General features: G+C 47.7%; 2 protein-coding genes across 2 annotated transcripts in view; one reads left to right on the top strand and one right to left on the bottom strand.

Moving 5' to 3' along the window:
* Positions 1–12828, bottom strand: part of PSME3 (proteasome activator subunit 3) — a 39912-nt gene extending 27084 nt beyond the window's left edge. Inside the window, exons 1-3 of the mRNA XM_056547871.1 lie at positions 12681–12828; positions 3160–3192; positions 1075–1137 (exon numbers count right to left, since the gene is read on the bottom strand). Coding sequence (XP_056403846.1) covers positions 1075–1137; positions 3160–3192; positions 12681–12731 — 147 coding nt within the window. The 5' untranslated portion in view covers positions 12732–12828. The remainder of the gene's footprint in view (positions 1–1074; positions 1138–3159; positions 3193–12680) is intronic.
* BECN1 (beclin 1) overlaps positions 12462–21268 on the top strand; it is a 46983-nt gene continuing 38176 nt past the window's right edge. The window contains exon 1 of the mRNA XM_056547869.1: positions 12462–12607. The gene's annotated coding sequence lies outside the window, so the exon portion shown is untranslated. The remainder of the gene's footprint in view (positions 12608–21268) is intronic.

Genomic DNA, 21268 nt, shown 5'->3' with positions numbered 1-21268 from the left:
TTCTGTTCCCTGCACAAGTCAAACAGTAAGTTTGGTCTCCTCCCGGCCTGGCAGGAGACCAAACTCAGGAGGTGCATGCGGAGCATGGCGAGGTACAACTCTTGCAGGCTTCAGTGATGTTGCACCTGCTGGGGAACGCCCCCTTTCTCCTGCTGGGAGCTCACACAATGTCAGCAAAGGGAAAGGTGTGACACAGAGCTTTTTTTAAAGGGCAGAAGGGGTGTCAGGAGTAGCTAGGGAATATAATCCAAGTTAGTTTAGAAAATATGGTTTGATGACAGATACTCTTTAAGAGTGCGTTCCCACCTGGCGTACACGCAGCGAATTTCACGCTGTGCAAAGTTTGTGGCAGCAGCAGGAAATGCGCTACGTATTCCTCGCTCACTATACACACAGGGCTTTCTGGCACAGTCACGAAGGCACACGGCCCCGCCTCTGAAACTCACTACATGCATAGGGCTGCCGCCGGAAAGCCCTGTGTGTATAGGGAGCGAGGATTACGCAGCATATGCCAGGTGGGAATGCACCCTAAGACGCGATCTCCCTGCTGCACCCAGTGTTCGTTTACAGCACTGGGTGCAGCTCTGGAGGCTAGTGACGTCACAGCCGCGCCCCCTCAATGCAAAGTCTATGGGAAGGGGCATGAAAGCCACCACTTCCCCTCCCATAGACTTGCATTGAGGGGACATCGCCAGTGCGCCGGATGTCAGTGGTGCAGCAGCAGAGATCGCGGGAGTCCCCAGCGGCAGGACCCCTGCGATCGGACATCTTATCCCCTATCCTTTGGATAGGGGATAAGATGTCTAGGGGTGGAGAACCCTAGTCATTGGGTAGCCAAAGTCGCTGAGATAATCCCCCCACCTCCCCAAACTTGTATCTTGTATGAATAAGAGTAACCGGTGAGTGAAACCCCAATAGCTGAAGAACAATGGCCACAAGTGAGCAGATCTAGATTTCCAGATCCCTCAGTGATTTTTCTGGTCCCAACATGAGCAGTAAAGCCCTATATTACAAAGTTTCTCTGATTTTGGACCAGTTTGTAGCTATATTATGTTTTCTGGAGGACTTTGTTACCTTAAGAAACCCATCTAGTTCCAATAACTTCTTTGGGAAAAAACTTGCTACCAGGTCTTCAGCCTAAAAAGGGGTAAACCAATTAGTATAGGGCTAACAAAATCTCACAATTGAAAAGTTCAACTACATAATACACTCACAGAACTGACAATAGTCGGGTGTCTTTGGTTTAAAGGGGTATTCCAGGAAAAAAATAATTTATATCATCAACTGGCTCCAGAAAGTTTTGTCAATTACTTCTATTAAAAATCTTAATCCTTTCAATAATTATCAGCTGCTGAAGTTGAGTTCTTTTCTGTCTGGCAACAGTGCTCTCTGCTGACATCTCTGCTTGTCTCGGAAACTGCACAGAGTAGAAGAGGTGTGATATGGGGATTTGCTTCTACTCTGGACAGTTCCCGAGACCGTTGTCAGAGCATTTAGACAGAAAAAATGACTCAACTTCAGCAGCTCATAAGTACTGAAAGGATTAAGATTTTTTTTAATAGAAGTAATATACAAATCTAGATGTAGTTGCAGGTATGTAGAAAAGAGTCGGCCACTCACCATTCTTATTTCAGCAAAATTCTTTTATTTAGCACATACTTACAACCATGTTGCCCAGGGAGAAGACAGATGGTAACAAACGGGGGGGGGGGGGGGGGGTCGTACCACTGAGAGGCGACAACGCCGTTTTGCACTGAATAAGTGCTTCGACTGGCCTCAGTTGAAGCACTTATTCTCTGCGAAACAGCGTTGTCGCCTCTCAGTGGTACCCCCCCCCCCCCCCCCCGTTTGTTACCATCTACATCTTCGCCGTGGGCAACATGGTCGCGAGTATGTGCTAAATAAAAGAATTTTGCTGAAATAAGAAGATTGGCGAGTGGCCGACTTTTTTCTACATATCTGCAACTGTATCTGGATTTACCTTTCGTATAGTCTGAGCACCACCTGCTTCTAAAGTGCATGCCACTACAGTGCTTACTACCCAGGGATCACTATCCAAGCTGTGCCGAACTACCTTTCTCTATCTATTAATTTACAAATCTGTTTAACTTTCTGGAGCCAGTTGACATATATAAAAAAAAAAGTTGTTTCCTGGAATACCACTTTAAATCTAGAACAGTGTTTCCCAACCAGGGTGCCTCCAGGGGTTAAAAAACTACAACTCCCAGCTGGTGCTGGGCGGTATGACCTAAAACTTATATCACAGTATTACCGTGGTACCATGTGGGAAACAGTGTAGAAGTGCAGCGGCTGACAGTTAACCCCTTCCACTCCATGGGGACCGTGCGCACGGCCCCTATAGCAGGGAAGGGGTTAACTGTCAGCCGTAGCGCTATCGTGATTCCCCCCATACATTGTCCGCTGCTGCAGTTTATAATCCCTGTCCCCAGCCGCTGCAGAGCTTTCTCCCCCTGTGAGGCAGGCACAGCACATCTTACCTTCATCCCCACTCTTGTTCTGGGAATGTAAGAATCAGCAGAGCCTTCTCCTCCTGCAAGCGCTGAATGTACGGGCGCGGCAGAGCTTCTGATCCCCGTACCCGCTCGGAGATCAGAGAACAGAGCAGGGATGAAGATAAGATGTCCTGTGCCTGCCTGTCACATTTAGAGCTTGCAGGGGGAAGGAGGTCCTGCAGAGCCTGCACCTAGAGACTGGTATGATAAACAAATAGCCTGTGGGAAGGGGAGAGGGGAGCTGAACAGGGAGCAGGCTTGGGGCTGAGGGAAACAGAGCCAGGTGATGAAGTGTCTGCGCTTTCCCCTGGCTCTGATCACTGAAAACAAGCGGCAGCTGCAGGGGGAGCGGGGATGTGCAACGCATGTGAGCTCAGCGGCTCCGTCACAAGTAATTCATTCGGGGGTGGGGGGGAGGGGTATGGGCAAAAGTTGATATCGTGCGACAGAAAAAAAACGGTATCCGGTATGAACCGGTATATCACCCAGCCCTACTCCCAGCATGCCTGGACAGCCAAAGGCTGTCCAGGCATGCTGGGAGTTGTAGTTTTGCAACATCTGGAGGCACCCTGGTTGGGAAACACTTATCTAGACATTACATCTTCTCAAAGTATAAAAAGAGAAAAATATTTTTTATTTTTATTACCTCATTTGTTATTCTCTCGCGGAAACAATCGACCTGTAATAGAAAAAAAAAAAAAAAAAGGGTAAAAAAAAAAATGCATTTAAACCAAATTTCTGAAACCCAAATGTTTTATATGTTGTTCATACAGAAATGTGTCAGCGTATCCTCGCTATTGCCCTGTAAAAGGAAATAAGATCTACTATTTGACTATTTATCAAAAAGGACCCAAAGATTTTTTGGAACGAATTTGAATGTTGACAATCTGCAGCATTTACAGCCATGGGAATGAGATTTTATACACTAACTGTCAAAAATCCTCTGCGGAAATGTTGCGGTATGCACAGTGCAGCAGAATCCCACTGAAATAAATAGGACTCTGCTGCTGTGAAGTGTCCGTGCGGAATATTCCGGCAGAACACCGCACGGACATTACACCATGTGAACACACTAAGGTTAGGTTCTGACTACCGAATCTCCGGGCAGAAAATTTCCGCCCGGAGATTCCGAGTGCGGCCAGCGCTGACAATCTGTGCTAGGACCGTGTGGACACTGCAGTCTCCAATAGACTGCAATGTGTTCCGCACGGATTTCCACCTGAAGAAAGAGCACCGCAATTCAGGTGGAAATTTCCAAGCAAATTTTCCGTTCACAAAATCCGAAGTGTGATTTTGTGAACGGAAACCCATTCACTACACTATGCATTTTAGCAAGCGGAATTTCCGCCTGCAATTTAAAAGCGTAACTGCAGACGGAAATTTCGTAGTCTGAACCTAGCCTAAAGAGTCCACACACTAGAAAATCTTCAGTGTTTCTGCACCAAAACAATTAAACTTTTATAATTTAAGTCAATGGCAAACTGATGGTAAACTGCAGAATCCATTTTTAGTGTCATGTAAAGGGAAACAAAAACAGTTTCACTCTGATTCCACTTAAAAATTATTATTTTTTTTTAAATCAACTGGCTCGAGAACATTAAAACAGATTTGTAAATTACTTCTATTAAAAAAAAAAATCTTTATCCTTCCAGTATCTATTAGCGGCTGTATATTACAGAGAAAGATCTTTTGTTTTTGGATTTTTTTTTTTGTTCACAGTGCTCTCTGCTGACATCTTTGTCTATATCAGGAACTGTCCAGAGCAGGATAGTTTTGCTATGGGGATTTGCTCCTGTTCTGTACAGTTCCTGATATGGACAGATGTCAGCAGAGAGCACTGTAGTCAGAAGAAACCCAAAAAGAACTTTCTCTGTAGTATATAGCAGCTAATAAGTACTGGAAGGATAAAGATTTTTTTTTAATAGAAGTAATTTACAAGTCTGTAACTTTCTGGCACCAGTTGATTAAAAACAAAATGTTTTCCTTTGGAGTACCCCTTTAACCCCCCTTAAGGACTAAAGACGTAAATGTAATGTACGCCCTGGTTTGGCGGTACTTTGCGCACCAGGATGTACATTTATGCCCTGTGTATGACCGCGAGCCTCGGAGCGGTGCTCGCGTCATACACAGCAGGTTCCATCTGCTAGCAGCAGCCAGGGACCCGCCGGTAATGGCCGACATCCACGATCGCGCGGATGTCCACCATTAACCCCTCAGATGCCGTGACCAGTACAGATCATGGCATCTGCAGCAATGCACAAGTTAAAACGTATGATCGGTGCACCTGCAGCGCTGCAGATAATACTGATCAGTGCTATGTTCTATGCATAGCACTGAACAGTATTCGCAATTAAAAGATTGCTATAGACAGTCCCCTATGGGGACATAAAAAGTGTAAAAAAAAGTGAAAAATCCCCTCCCCCAATAAAAATTGTTTTTCCCATTTTTCCCCCAAAAAGCGTAAACATTTTTTTTTTTTTTTTTTTTTTTAAGAAACATATTTTGTATTGCAGCGTGCGTAAATGTCTGAACTATCAAAATAAAATGTTGATGATCCCTACGGTGAATGGCATAAATATAAAAAACAACTTAAAAGTCCAAAAATTCAGCTTTTTTGTCCCATTTTATTCCGAAAAAAAATTAAAAGTTTTATAGGTAAATGTGGTATCGATAAAAAGTACAGATGACGGTGCAAAAAATTTCCCATATCTCTTTTATATTATATAAATATATATATATATATATATATATATATATATATATATATATATATATATATAAATATATATATATATAAATAATACGGCCCTATATACGCACAAATGAAAAAGTTATAGGTGGTCAAAATAAGGAGATTTTTGTTAACTTACCGTAAAATCTCTCTCGAAGGATCCGTTGGGGTACAGACCGTGGGCGTATGCTGCTGTCTCTAGGAGGTGTGACACTATGGTAATAACAGTCAGCTCCTCCCAGAAGGATATACCCGCCTACAGGCTCCGAGCTAATCATAAGTTCCAGAGCAATAGGAGGAGACCAACAGGTCAAAGAAAAAACCAAAACTGTCCGAGTACCAGAAGAAAAACATAACTGAACACACCCTCGGACAGAGAACCAAAAGGAAAATCCCAAAAAGGGCGGGAGCTGTGTCCCCCAATGGATCTTTCGAGAAAGAGATTTTACGGTAAGTAAACAAAAATCTCCTTTTCTCTATCGGCTCCATTGGGGGACACAGACCGTGTGACGTACCAAAGCAGTCCCTTGGGTGGGCAGATAAGCAGTCAGGCAGACAGCCGATCCACTGCCGCCTGCAACATTTTGCGACCCAGACTAGCATCAGCCGATGCCAAAGTATGAACTCTGTAAAACCTCGAGAAAGTGTGCAAAGACGACCAGGTAGCCGCCTTGCAAATCTGCGAGGCTGAGGCTCTGTTCTGGAGAGCCCAGGATGCCCCAACAGAACGGGTAGAATGAGCCACAACCCTGAAAGGAGGAACCTTCCCTTTACAGCGATAGGCTTCCGAAATGGCGGACCGAATCCACCGAGAAATGGTGGCCTTTGAAGCAGGTTGTCCCTTGCGACGACCTTCCGTAAGGACGAAAAAGGAAAGACACTTACGAAACGAAGTAGTGATGGAAAGATAAGACCGAACAGCCCAAACTACATCAAGCTTGTGTAGTAAGCGCTCCTTAGGATGAGAAGGAGCAGGACAAAAGGACGGGAGGACAATTTCCTCATTGAGGTGAAAGGCCGAGACCACCTAAGGCAAAAAAGGAAGGATCAGGCCGGAAAACAACCTTGTCCTGGTGGATCACCAGAAACGGAGAACGGCGGGAAAGAGCTGCCAGTTCAGACACCCTCTGGATGGAGGTGATAGCAATAAGAAGCACCACTTTCCAAGAAGTCCCAAGGGGTAGAGGGTGACCGATAAGGAGGAACAGCGTGCGCCACTCCTTAAAGGAAGGTCCGGACATTAGAATTAGAAGCCAGGGGCCGCTGGAAGAGAACAGCAAGGGCCGAAACCTGACCTTTAAGAGAACTGAGAGACAACCCCAGTTCCAACCCAGACTGCAAGAAGGAGAGAAGACTGGGAACTGAGAAGGTTACCGGGGAGAAGTCCTGAGCTTCACACCAACGAAAATAAGACCGCCAAGTACGGTGGTAAATTCTTGTGGAGGAGGGCTTACGAGCCTTGATCATGGTGTGATTGACTTGGGAAGAGAACCCATGGGTCCTCAAATCCGCGGTCTCAACCGCCACGCCGTCAAATGCAGCGACTGTAAATTGGGGTGGCAAAGAGGACCCTGAGAGTGTAGGTCCAGGCGGAGCGGAAGGCGCAGTGGAGCGTCGTCCAGGAGCCTGACTACGTCGGCGTACTACGACCTTCAGGGCCAATCTGGAGCTACCAGAATGGCGGGGACGTCCTCTGCCTCGAGCTTCTTCAGCACCCTGGGAAGGAACGGAAGAGGAGGGAACAGATAAGGTAGGGCAAACCCCGCCCAAGGAATCACTAGGGCGTCCACGGCCAGAGCCTTAGGGTTGCGAAGAGGTCCACGTCCTGAGTGCCGCAGAGCTGCGTCAAGACCTCCGGATGTAGAGACCACTCGCCGGGGTCGGGTGAGGACCGACTGAGGAAGTCCGCTTCCCAGTTGAGCACTCCAGGAATGTGAATCGCCGAAATGGTCGGAACCTTGCTCTCCGCCCAGTTGAGAATCTTGGTCACCTCGGCCATGGCTGCCGAGCTGTGAGTGCCGCCCTGTCGATTTATGTACGCCACGGCCGTGGCGTTGTCCGACTGAACGCAGACAGGACAGGACTGAAGACGGGACTCCCAATGAAGACGACAGAAGAATCGCCTGTAATTCCAATATGTTTATCGGAAGAAGGGTCTCCGGGGGAGACCAGAGTCCCTGAACCGTCCAATCCCCGAACACGCTGCCCAAGCCCAACAGGCTGGCATCTGTTGTAACAACCTGCCAGTGAATGGGAAGAAACGAGCATCCTTGGAGAAGAAGAGGGGAGCAGAGCGACTGACCCTGCGGGGGAGAACAATCTGACGATGGAGGGACAGAGGGAGACCTGTTCCATCGAGAGAGAATCGCCAGTTGAAGGGGGCGGTAGTGAAACTGGGCAAAGGGTACAGCCTCCATAATTGCCACCATCCGACCCAGAACTTCCATACAAGTGCGGATGGAGACTGAGACCTGGGCCCGAAGGAAGACAAATTCAGGCAAAGGCCGTGTCGAATCGAAGTTCCAGGAAGGTTAGAGACTGGGTAGGACGGAGGACTGACTTGTCCCAGTTGATCATCCACCCGAAGCAAGTCAGAGTGTGGAGAGTGACATCCAGATTCTCCAGAGTCTGGGCTCTGGTTGGAGCCTTGATGAGAAGGTCATCCAGATAGGGAATCTCGGTGATACCCTTCGACCGTAACAGGCACATCACTGGCGCAAGGACCTTTGTAAAGACCTGAGGAGCCGTTGCTAGACCGAAGGGGAGGGCTACGAATTGAAAGTGCCCCTCCAGGATCGCAATGCGGAGGTACCGATGATGGCCCGGAAATATTGGCACATGGAGGTAGGCATCCTTGATGTCCACCGAGGAAAGGAACTCCTTGTTCCAGGGACGCCACCACCAAACGGAGAGATTCCAATCGGAAATGGCGGATAAGAAGGTGACGGTTGAGACACTTGAGATCTAGGATTGGTCGCACAGAACCGTCCTTCTTGGGGACCACAAAAAGATTTGAATAGAAACCTCGAAACCGTTCCCCTGGAGGAACAGGAACGATAACCCCCTGGAGAAGCAGAGACTGGAGAGCCGCTCGAAATTGCTTCGCCAGGAGGAGGAGACCGGGGGGCCCGGGATCGAAAAAAGGGATCCCTCGGGAGAGAGGCAAATTCGATTCGGTAACCGTTGGGACACCACGTCCCTGACCCAAGAGTCCTGAATGTGAGAGGTCCAGATGTCTCGAACAAGCAAGAGAGACTACCTCCCACCAGAGAAGAAACCATGGGTGGGGGCCTCAATTCATGTAGAAGTGGGTTTGCGGTTGCCCGATTTGGGCGCAAAACAGCCGGACTGGTTGGAGTCCGACTTCCAAGACGGACGGGCCCGGAACGAGGGAGCCTTCTTGTCCCGCGAGGGCGCCTGCCCGGACCCTTTGCTGGAGCCAGAGGTCCGAAAGAAAAAAGGACTTCCTTTGGGAAGTAGGGCGAGCCTTATTTTGGAGGTAACAAGGAACTCTTACCACCCGTTGAGATAATCTCATCAAGGAGTTTGCCAAAAAAGCCGGCCACCCGTAAAGGGAAGCTCAGTGAGAGACCTTTTGAAAGCGGCATCCGCATTCCAAGCTTTAAGCCACATAGAGAGGCGGAGAGCCGCTAGGTGACCCACAGCAAAGGCAGAACAACGGGCTGACTGCATGGAAGCTGTGCACAGAAAGTCCACAGCTTTAGAGCATTGGAGAGTCAGAGCAGATAGATCCTCTGAGGGTGGGGGGGGGGAATCCCGCTAAGATATCCTGATGGAGCTTTTGGCACCACTCCGACAGGGCCTTGGACACCCATGTCGAGGCAAAGATGGGAAGAGGAGAAGAGCCAGCTGCTTCAGAAGCAAAGTTCGCTAAGGATTCTACCTTCCAGGTTCCAGGTTTCTGTTTAGAGGGAGGAACAGCTCTGGGTACGGACATAATGTGGGAAAAAGACAGGAAGTTTCTCACCCTAGTCTGTATCCCGTCAGCTGCAGTGAGGAGAACTCGCTCCATGCAACTAGAGTGAAGGAACAGGCCAGCCAATAGGAAGAGAGGGGCGTGCCTGAAGCAAGGCACTAACTAATTGACCCCTTCTCACTGCTGGGAGGAGCTGACTTTTTTATTTCTATTACCATAGTGTCACACCTCCTAGAGACAGCAGCATACACCCACGGTCTGTGTCCCCCAATGGAGCCGATAGAGAAAAGGCGATTTTAGATTACTGATTTTGTACAAAAAGTTTTAGATTTTTTTTTTAAGTGGTACAAAAATATAAAAGTATCTAGCCATGGGTATAATTTTAATCGTTTTGACCCACAGAATAAAAGAACATATGTAATTTTTACCATGAAGTGTACAGTGTGAAAACAAAACACTCCAAAATGTGCAAAATTGTGGTTTTCATTTAAATTCCCTCCCTAAAAAAATAATTTTTGGGGGGTTGCCGTACATTTTATGGTAAAATGAGAGGTTTCATTATAAAGTATAATTGGTCATGCAAAAAACAAGCCCTTATATGGGTCTGTAGATGGAAAAAACAAACGCAAAAATAAAATTGGCCTGGTCCTTAAGGTTAAAATGGGCTTGTCCTTATGGGGTTAATAGAGGGTGAGAATAGGGAAGGCAACTTAACGGGAGAGAAAAAAAATAAGAGAATAAGAGGGGACAGCACCTAAAGGGTTAACCTATAAGCTGCATGGGAGAAGGAGCAGTTCACAGACTTTCGTGATGTCCGTCCTCCTGCACCAGGAAGATCTGTCACTGCAGAGCGGATGGAGAATGGAGCTTCTTGCTGGACCCCACTGTCCCCTCGATCTCAGGACCAGAGGCACCAAGGACAAGGAAGGAGCGCCAGCTCACGGTAGGCCGCAGATGTAACAGGCCAGAAGCATCTTCAAAAACGCACCGGAGGGTAAAGGGGGAGACGGAGGGGGACATTTAGGCAGACTGAGGAGCTAAAATAGATTATGGAAATAGTCAACAACGATTTCCTTTAATAATTTTAATCGATAATATTGATTAATCGTTGCAGCCCTAACATCATAACTATCACTTCTGTTACGGTTGTAGCGAGACCAAACGTGTATTTTTCTGTAGTTTTATGTATAAGAAAGGACAGAAAAGTAAAATATAATTTTTTTTGGGGTGGGGGAGTTTTTTTTATAGGTATATATTAATTTTACTTTTCACTACTCATGCCGATCACCAGACTGCTGGTATCTCACAGCACAAGTTCATAGTGCAGTGTATTCAAGGAGAAATCCGGCAAAAATAAACTTATCCCCTTATCCACGGATAGAGGATAAGGAGCTGATAGCAGGGGGGTCCCCCCCACGATCACCGGGATAGGACCCGGCACTCAGTGAGGAGTGTGTGCAGCAGGTGGGCACACGCTCCATCCATTTCTATGGGGACACCGAAATACCCAAGTACAGCCCTCGGGCATCATCAGCTCTCCCATAGAAATAAATGGAGGGCGTGCATTCTACTGGTAGACACGCGCTGCTCACAGAGCGCTGGGGTCCCAGGGCTCGGACCCCCACAATCAGCTACTTATACAGGTTGCCTCCAGGAGCTGTAAACTATATAGGTTACTAGAAATCGGACCCTACACTCCTGTAAATAGCAGATGCCCCTCCCATAAGCAATAAGCTCAGGAACCAGTAAGTCATTGTTCCGCAATGTTCCAAATTCTAGAATAAATGCTGCCCCCGCCGTCAACTGTAACAAAACTACAACTCCAATCATGTCTCAGGTTGGGGCGTACAGCACTATGGTTGACGTATCTGTGACCACGCTATATGGTCGCACCATGAGGAGGAACATGACCCAACATGTCCAGGACAGAAAGACATAACGTGGGATCAGCAGACCCTCACTTTATATAGACACCGATCAGAAGCAATGGAGATAACATCACTGTGGGTATAAAATAAATGACAAAACTACTGGTGCACTACAAATATCAGCAAGCTACAGGCAAAATACTAAGAACTGTGTCAGACAACAGCTCCAACGTGACAGAACAGAGTCTGCCCACCCAAGGTGCCTCCAGCTGTTGCAAAATTACAATTCCCAGCATGCTAAAGGCTGTCCGGGCATGCTGGGAATTGAAGTTTTGCAACAGCTGGAGGAACACTTTGTGAAACGCATTCTTTTCATTGAAAAACTAGCTGAAAATATCTGCATTTTTTAACCACTTCGTTTTTTTAAAGCATTTTCTCATGTCGGGGGAAAGTAAACGGTACATTTTTATTTTTTGAAAATTGACCTTACACAGTTATGGCTGTAATATACATGTTTTCCCAATACACCTCAATAATAATATTTTTTATAAATTGGGAAAACAGCTAAACAGCCATAACTGTGTAAGGTCAATTTATGGCATTCGGCTGTCCGGGCATGCTGGGAGTTGTAGTTTGGCAACAGCTGGGGACACACGGGGGGGGGGGGGGGGGGGGTAATTCATCAAAACTTGTGCAGTGGAAAAGTCAACCAGTTGCCCATAGCAACCAGATCGCTACTTCCTAAAAAATGAAAGCATGGGCAACTGATCAACTTTTCCTCTGCACTGGTTGTGATGAATCTCCTCTAATGTTTGGAAAAAACTGCATTACATTGACCTATATAAGCGATTGATTTCCTATAACAGGATTACCCATTATTGCCCCAATTTTTCAAATAAAATAAATAAATAAAATAAAAAAAAAATCATCTAGTGTCACCGTGTGGAAATGCCATTGACCTATCAAATGGTCACAGTCCTGATGCCATGTGAATGGCATAAACTCAAAACTGATGATTTTTAATCTGCAAAAAAATTTATCAATATTTATACATAAAACAAGTACATAATTTTTTTTATTTTTATAAATGTGCTGGGCATTAAAAAATTATCCTGCCTCCTAATTTTTTTTTGTACTATCCTAAAAGCCAGATACCAGAGCTGCATTTTCTAACTTGCGCCTCTCAGGGAATCCTGGGAGTTGTAGTTCCACAGGCTGACACACAGCTGTAGAGAATATGGTACCATAAGGGCAGTAAGGAGGAATCATAGGATCCCCTGTTAAAACGTAGGCATTAAATCAGTAATAACCCTAAAAATCTAATTAACGTATCTCTGTCGCCCTCTGCAGGGGGCGCTGTAGTCTGTGAACAGTTGACAGCCCCGTCCACAGTGAGGGCGCAGACCACGTGACAATGTCACAGACCACCCTGACTCTTCTAGACCACGTGTGAGGGCCCCCTCCTCCATGTGGCTCACGCGTGACTTCACTTTGTCTCCTCCGACACGTCCACGTGGGAGCAGCAGGCCGGCTGTATTCTATGTCGCGACAAACGCAGGTAATGCCCACACAGCTGTTCACACCGGCCTAAGCAGCGCCCAGTCCGTTCACCCCCGGTGGCCGCCCCTCACCTTCTTCTTCAGCTCCTGGTCCACTTTCAGCAGGGAAGACGAGAAAGACATGACGGCGTCCGGACGAGATGCTTCCCCTCAACTTCAACAGCACCGGCTCGTGCAACAACGGCTCCGGAAGTGACGTCTCACTTCACGCGCCGCCGGCAAACGTGACGCGTGGTGGGCGGGACGGCAGCTCGGCCAATCACCCAAGCGAGTCTGCTGAGGCGTAGCCAATGGGGAGGCAGAAGCGGACGCGTTGGTCTTGCGGACCTGTCACTCATTTTTTTTTTCTCGCTAGTTGCCCATAGCAACCAATCAGCGCTAAGCTTTTGTTTCTTAGCCTCTTCTTGAAATGTGAAAGCCGCGCTGTGATTGGTTGCTAAGGGCAACAAGGACAGTTACATTCCCCCCCCCCCCCTTTCTAATAACACATACAGTATCCTGCGCATATTTGATGCTCAGGATTTATTGTAAACTAAATGACTGGACACCGCTTCAAATCTGCAGCTTTAACCCCTTGGGGACGGAGGGTTTTTGCTGTTTTTGCTCTTTCCTTTTTTCCTCCTTACCTTTTAAAAATCATAACCCATTCAATTTTGCACCTAAAAATCCATATGAGGGCTTATTTTTTGCATCACCAATTCTACTTTGTAATGACATCAGTCATTTACCCAAAAATCTACGACGAAACGAAAAAAAATCATTGTGAGACAAAATTTAAGAAAAAATTAAATTTTGTAACTTTTGGGGGCTTCCGTTTCTACGCAGTACATTTTTTTGGTAAAAATTCCACCTTTTTATTCTGTAGGTCCATACGATTAAAATGATCCCCTACTTATATAGGTTTGATTTTGTCGTACTTCTGGAAAAAATCATAACTACATGTATACCTTTAAAATTGTCATCTTCTGACCCCTATAACTTTTTTTATTTTTTCGCTTATGGGGCGGTATGAGGGCTCATTTTTTGCGCCATGATCTGAAGTTTTTAGCGGTACCATTTTTGCATTGATTGGACTTTTTGATCGCTTTTTATAATTTTTTTTCATGATATAAAAAGTGACCAAAAATACGCTATTATGGACTTTAGAATTTTTTTGTGCATACGCCATCGACCGTGCGGTTTAATTAACAATATATTTTTTATAATTCGGACATTTCCGCACGCGGTGATACCACATCAGTTTTGTTTGTTTTTTATTAGGGAAGGGGTTGAATTATCTTTTTTTTTTTTTTGCAGTGTTATAGCTCCCATATGGGACTATAACACTGCACAAACTGATCTTTTACATTGATCAGTAGTGTCTCATAGGAAACCAGTGATCGATGATTCTGCCTCTTGACTGCTCATGCCTGGATCTCAGGCACTGAGCAGTCATTCGGCGATCGGACAGTGAGGAGGCAGGTAAGGACCCTCCTGCTGTCCTGTTAGCGGTTCGAGATGCCGCAATTTCACCGCAGCCATCCCGAACAGCCCACTGAGCTAACCGGCAATGGTTTACTTTCACTTTAGACACGGCATTCAACTTTGAACGCCACGTCTAAAGGGTTAATATAGCGCGGCACCGCAATCAGTGCCGCGCGCTATTAGCCACGGGTCCCGGCCGTTGCTAGGTGCCGGTGCAGTGTAGATTGTGATTTGCCATAGATTGTGATGGAGTGACTCAGCAGTTTTCCCTGCTCGAGCGCTCCGCCTCCATTACAATCTATAGGCTGACACTCGCACACCACCCCCCAACCATTGGTTACTGCGGGGGCTGGGGGCGGTGTGTGCGAGTGTTACGTGACATATGTAACCATCTGGCATCGCAGCTCACCGCAGTCTCACTTGGGCTATCACAGGGACAGGATTTCTCCCTGTGATAGCCCGAAGCTGCACGGAGCTCTCATGGCCTCTGTGGTCTGATTCCGAGAGCGGAATGGAGCCACAGAAGTCAATCTATTTACTGTGTCCTCCCCGCTGCGCATGTCAGCTTGTGTGCCCCCCAGCACAAGCTGACAGTCAGTGTCACCCGCCAACGCGATCACTATTCACCGCTAACAGGACCCCTGTGCCCGCCAGCAGTGTTATGTGTCCCCACCTGCGCGAGCCATCCACCCCGCCCGCGGCTCTGTTCCCCGCTCCCTGTTAGCTCAGGGAAAGGGAAACAGATTTAAAGGGCTTCGGGCGCAGCGAGTACTGCGCATGCCTAGGTAGGTAGCATAGATTTACTTTTAGTGTAGCGTAGTTTAGGATTAGTTTGAAAGAGACTACGACTCCCAGCATGCCCGGGCATGCTGGGAGTTGTAGTGCAGGGAAGGGCCCACAACTCCCAGCATGCCGAGACAGCTGTAGGCTGCCTGGGCATGCTGGGAGTTGTAGTTTAGCTCATGGGACCACAACTCCCAGCATGCCCAGACAGCTGAAGGCTTCCCGGGCATGCTGGGAGTTGTAGTGCAGGGAAGGGCCCACAACTCCCAGCAAGCCCAAACAGCTGAAGGCTGCGCGGTGATGCTGGGAGTTGTAGTGCAGTGAAGGCACCACAACTCCCAGCATGCCCAGACAGCTGAAGGCTGCCCAAGCATGCTGGGAGTTGTAGTGCAGTGAAGGGCCCACAACTCCCAGCATGCCCAGACAGCTGAAGGCTGCCCGGGCATGCTGGGAGTTGTATTGTAGGGAAGGGCCCACAACTCCCAGCATGCCCAGACAGCTGAAGGCTGCCCAGGCATGCTGGGAGTTGTATTGCAGCGAAGGGCCCACAACTCCCAGCATGCCCAGACAGCTGAAGGCTGCGCGGTGATGCTGGGAGTTGTAGTGCAGTGAAGGCACCACAACTCCCAGCATGCCCAGACAGCTGAAGGCTGCGCGGTGATGCTCGGAGTTGTAGTGCAATGAAAGGACCACAACTCCCAGCATGCCTAGACAGCTAAAGGCTGCCCAGGCATAATGGGAGTTGTAGTTTTACACAGATATAAAGTAGTGTTTGCGCGATTTAAGCGTAGTTAGCGTAGCGTAGTGTTAGCTCAATTTTAGCGTAGCTTTAGTTTAGTGTTAGCGCAGTTTTAAATTTTTAGCGTAGCGTACATTTAGCGTAGTGTAGTGTTAGCGCACTTTTAGTGTAATGTAGTGTTAGCGTAGTTTTAGAGTAGCTTAGTGTTAGCGCAGTTTTAGTGTATTTAGCGTAGCGTAGTGTTAGCTCAATTTTAGCGTAGCTTTAGTTTAGTGTTAGCGCAGTTTTAAATTTTTAGCGTAGCGTACATTTAGCGTAGTGTAGTGTTAGCGCACTTTTAGTGTAATGTAGTGTTAGCGTAGTTTTAGAGTAGCTTAGTGTTAGCGCAGTTTTAGTGTATTTAGCGTAGCGTAGTGTTAGCGCAGTTTTAGTGTATTTGGCGTAGCTTAGTTTTAGCACAGTTTTAGTATATTTAGTGTAGTGTTAGCGCTGTTTTAATGTATTTACTAAATACATTAAAACTGTGCTAACACTACACTAAATACACTAAAACTGTGCTAAAACTAAGCTACGCTAAATACACTAAAACTGCGCTAACACTACGCTACGCTAAATACACTAAAACTGCGCTAACACTACACTACGCTAAATACACTAAAACTGCGCTAACACTACACTACGCTAAATACACTAAAACTGCGCTAACACTGCACTACGCTAAATACACTAAAACTGCGCTAACACTAAGCTACGCTAAATACACTAAAACTGCGCTTAAACTAAGCTACGCTGAATACACTAAAACTGCGCTAACACTACACTACGCTAAATACACTAAAACTACGCTAACACTACACTATGCTAAATACACTAAAACTGCGCTAACACTACACTATGCTAAATACACTAAACCTGCGCTAACACTACACTACACTACGGTAAATACACTAAAACTGCGCTAACACTACACTACACTACGCTAAATAAACTAAAACTGCGCTAACACTACACTACGCTAAATACACTAAAACTGCGCTTAAACTAAGCTACGCTAAATACGCTAAAACTGCGCTAACACTACACTACGCTAAATACACTAAAACTGCGCTAACACTACACTACGCTAAATACGCTAAAACTGCGCTAACACTAAGCTACACTAAAACTACGCTAACACTACACTACGCTAAATACACTAAAACTACGCTAACACTACACTACGCTAAATACACTAAAACTACGCTAACACTACACTACGCTAACACTACATTACACTAAAAGTGCGCTAACACTACACTACGCTAAATGTACGCTACGCAAAAAGTTTTAAACTGCGCTAACACTAAACTAAAGCAATGCTAAAATTGAGCTAACACTACGCTACGCTAACTACGCTTAAATCGCACTAACACTACTTTATACCTGTGTAAAACTACAACTCCCAGCATGCCTGGGCAGCCTTTAGCTGTCTAGGCATGCTGGGAGTTGTGGTCCTTTCACTGCACTACAACTCCCAGCATCACCGCGCAGCCTTCAGCTGTCTGGGCATGCTGGGAGTTGTGGGCCCTTCACTGCACTACAACTCCCAGCATGCTCGGGCAGCCTTCAGCTGTCTGGGCATGCTGGGAGTTGTGGTCCCATCAGCTAAACTACAACTCCCAGCATGCCCAGGCAACCTTCAGCTGTCTGGGCATGCTGGGAGTTGTGGGCCCTTCCCTGCACTACAACTCCCAGCATGCCCGGGAAGCCTTCAGCTGTCTGGGCATGCTGGGAGTTGTGGTCCCATGAGCTAAACTACAACTCCCAGCATGCCCAGGCAGCCTACAGCTGTCTCGGCATGCTGGGAGTTGTGGGCCCTTCCCTGCACTACAACTCCCAGCATGCCCGGGCATGCTGGGAGTTGTAGTCTCTTTCAAACTAATCCTAAACTACGCTACACTAAAAGTAAATCTATGCTACCTACCTAGGCATGCGCAGTACTCGCTGCGCCTGAAGCCCTTTACATCTGTTTCCCGTTCCCTGAGCTAACAGGGAGCGGGGAACAGAGCCGCGGGCGGGGTGGATGGCTCGCGCAGGCGGGGACACATAACACTGCTAGCGGGCACAGGGGTCCCGTTAGCGGTGAATAGTGATCGCGCTGGCGGGTGACACTGACTGTGCGAGGGGCACACAAGCTGACATGCGCAGCGGGGAGGACACAGTAAATAGATTGACTTCTGTGGCTCCATTCCGCTCTCGGAATCAGACCACAGAGGCCATGAGAGCTCCGTGCAGCTTCGGGCTATCACAGGGAGAAATCCTGTCCCTGTGATAGCCCAAGTGAGACTGCGGTGAGCTGCGATGCCTGATGATTAAATATGTCACGTGACACTCGCACACCCCCCCCAGCCCCCGCAGTAACCAATGGTTGGGGGGGTGGTGTGCAAGTGTCAGCCTATAGATTGTAATGGAGGCGGAGCGCTCGAGCAGGGAAAACTGCTGAGTCACTCCACCACAATCTATGGCAAATCACAATCTACGGCACTGCACCGGGCCCGACCCCCTATGATGCTGGGCCACAGCGTGGCCCCGCGTTATAGACAGGGAGCTGGCTGAGGGCGTAAAGGTACGCCCTCCGTCCCCAACAGGTTAAAGAAATACTGTCAGCAAAGTCACCACACTAACCAGTGGTAATGGCTGGTAGTGCAGGTAATGCTGATTAAAATTATCCAAAAACGAAGAATGGAGGATGGGCACTTCAACACGTATATACAGTTAACTTCAAGCAAGCACTATAGGTATGTCCCGGTGAAGTGGGGTGCAAGTCACTAGCAGGAATAGGCAATTCCGCAACATAAAACAAAAAAGAACAAAAGATGTGTCTGCACTCACCACAATTTTCAAATACAGTTCATGCTTTATTACGGCACAACATCATCAAACAAAGTCGAAGCACATCTTTCACCCGGGGTGCAGGGAGGGAGAGCGGCAGGAGCGTGTGGCTAGAACGACAGCGCGGTTTCGCGTCAAAGACGCATCTTCCGGTTCCTTTGTTCGATAATGTTGTACCGTAATAAAGCATGAGCTGTATTTGAAAACTGTGGTGAGTGCAGACACATCTTTTGTTCTTTTTTATGTTGCTGATTAAAATGATGCCTACCGTGCCCGGATCCGTCTTCTAAATATGCTAATGAGGCACAAGTGGCACGGGCGGGGTTACGAGCCTCGGGCACTGTGACGTCAGCGCTGATTGTTCATCGCTTGGCCTGGCTAATCTATATTAATTCCCTCCCTTCTCCCCGCTCTTTAAAGGGGTACTCCGCTGCTCAGCATTTGAAACAAACTGTTCTGAACGCTGGAGTCAGCGCCTGGAGCTAGTGACAGCATAGCCCCGCCCTCTCATGATGTCACGCCCGCCCCCTCAATGCAAGTCTATGGGAGGGGGCATGACAGCTGTCACGCCCCCTCCCATAGACTTGCATTGAGGGGACGGGGCACGACAGCATGAGGGGGTGGGGCTATGACATCACAAGCTGCCGGCCCCAGCTTTAGGAACAGTTTGTTCCAAACGCTGAACAGCAGAGTACCCCTTTATTCGCTTCTACTGCACATGAGCTGCTTCCTGGGTAAACCCGAGACGGCCTTAGCGCAGCTTCATTACAGCGGCGGCCATCTTTGAGAATGTGCCCGGGAAGCGGCAGATGCGCAGTAGAAGCACTTACAGAGCAGGGAGAGGCAGGAGGAAGGAATGGATACTCATTAGCCAGGCCGAGTGCTGAACGAACAGCGCTGACATCACAGTGCCCGAGCCTCGGCTAGTAACCCCGCCAGTGCCACATATGCCTCATTAGCATATTTAGAACAAAGAAGATAACGGGTGAACGCCGTTACAAAGGCACGGTAGGCATCTGGTTAGTGCGGGTGACTTTGCTGACAGTTTTCCTTTACATCCTGCGCAGGATACTCTATGCGTGAACATACCCTAAAGGGTAGGTATCTTCTGCAGCTGATTTTGTTACCCATTGACTTGAATGGGTAGGAAAATACGCAGCAGCAAATACAGTGACCCCCCCGACCTACGATGGCCCCGACATACGATCATTTCAACATACAATGGCCTCGCAGAGGCAGCATCAACATACGATGCTTTTGTATGTCGGGGCCATCGCATAAACGGCTATCCGGCAGCGCAGACTGCTTCAGCTGCCACCGGATAGCCGTTTACGGTGCCCCGTGTGGTCAGCTGATGGTCACTTACCTGTCCTCGGGCCTCCGGCGCGTCCTCTACGGGATCCCCTGCATCGTCGGCGCTCTCCTCCAACATCATCACGTCGCTGCGCACGCCGTCCCGTCATCCAATAGGCGGCGACAGAGAGCGAGGATGCCGGGGAAGCAGAGGCCTTACCGGAGCGTCGGGGACACCTCGGGGACGCGGCGACAGCGATGGAGGGCGACATCCAGGGCAGCGGTGACAAGTGGGGACGGTCCGGAGAGGCGGGGACAGGTGAGTATAACCTCCAATACCAGTGGTCTTCAACCTGCGGACCTCCAGAAGTTGCAAAACTACAACTCCCAGCATGCCCGGACAGCCGTTGGCTGTCCGGGCATGCTGGGTGTTGTAGTTTTGCAGCATCTGGAGGTCCGCAGGTTGTAGACCACTTTCCTATACTTTACATTGCACGGATCCCTCAACATGCGATGGTTTCAACAAACGATGGTCCATTTGGAACGGATTACCATCGTATGTTGAGGGACCACTGTATGCAGGAAAAATGGCAGGTGTGACCCTACCCTAAAGATTTATTCACACATACAGGATCTGCTCCAGATATCAATGTAAATAAAAAATTGAACACGGACTCAAATCTGCACTACAGCCTGTAAGTGTGAATGTGTCCTAAGGCTAAGTGCACACTGTATAAAATCTCCCACGTATCATATTATACATGCGCATTTTAATCTGTAAGTGGATCCATACAGTCTTTTTCCACTGAAAGCGTACCCGTCAGATCCCACAAAAAACCTAAACTGTTATATGTTACTCAGTACCTCATCCTGATGATGTACATATCATGTTTATGTATCAATCACCCATATTTCACTAAAAAATTACAGCTGCTCAGTGTCCATTTCCTTCTGTCTTCTGAAGGGGGTGTGTCCCTCTCTTGCCTGCACTGTGATGACTCCTCCCCTCCCTCACTCTGCTGACTCACTGCTCTCTGGAGCCTGGCAGCCCTGCTCTGTAACCTTTTCCTCTCTGGTTTTATGCTGTACACGCACACAATGATTATTGGAGATTGCCTGTACTCTACCACCAAAGACAATGGCCCTCATTTACTCAGAAAATCGTGTTGTAAGTCTATGTTGCTTTTTTCCCCTCATATTTATTATTATTATGTTGCATCCTGTTTGTCGCACGTGGGTTTTGTTGGTTTTGGTTTCCAACTCCTCTGAGTTGTCGGGAAAAAATCCACAACAATTCAACAAATTCGGGTTGGAAACCTTTATAAATACGTGGTAAAGCTCAGAAATGTTGGGTTACGCCCCTTTTTCGGGTTTGGGAGAATCCACATCGGGTCCGTCAGCAAAAAATGTTGCATCGTGTCGCAGACTGGCGCACAATGTCTGCGACATGGCGCAGACAAAGATGCGCCAAAAAAACCTGACAAAACAAGTCGGGTTTAGAATAGGGAGA

The sequence above is a fragment of the Hyla sarda genome, chromosome 12 (genome assembly GCF_029499605.1).
Source record: "Hyla sarda isolate aHylSar1 chromosome 12, aHylSar1.hap1, whole genome shotgun sequence".
In the NCBI taxonomy this organism is placed as follows: Eukaryota; Metazoa; Chordata; class Amphibia; order Anura; family Hylidae; genus Hyla; species Hyla sarda.
Note: the sequence above shows the minus strand (reverse complement) of the source record. Positions and strands in the feature narration are given on the sequence as shown.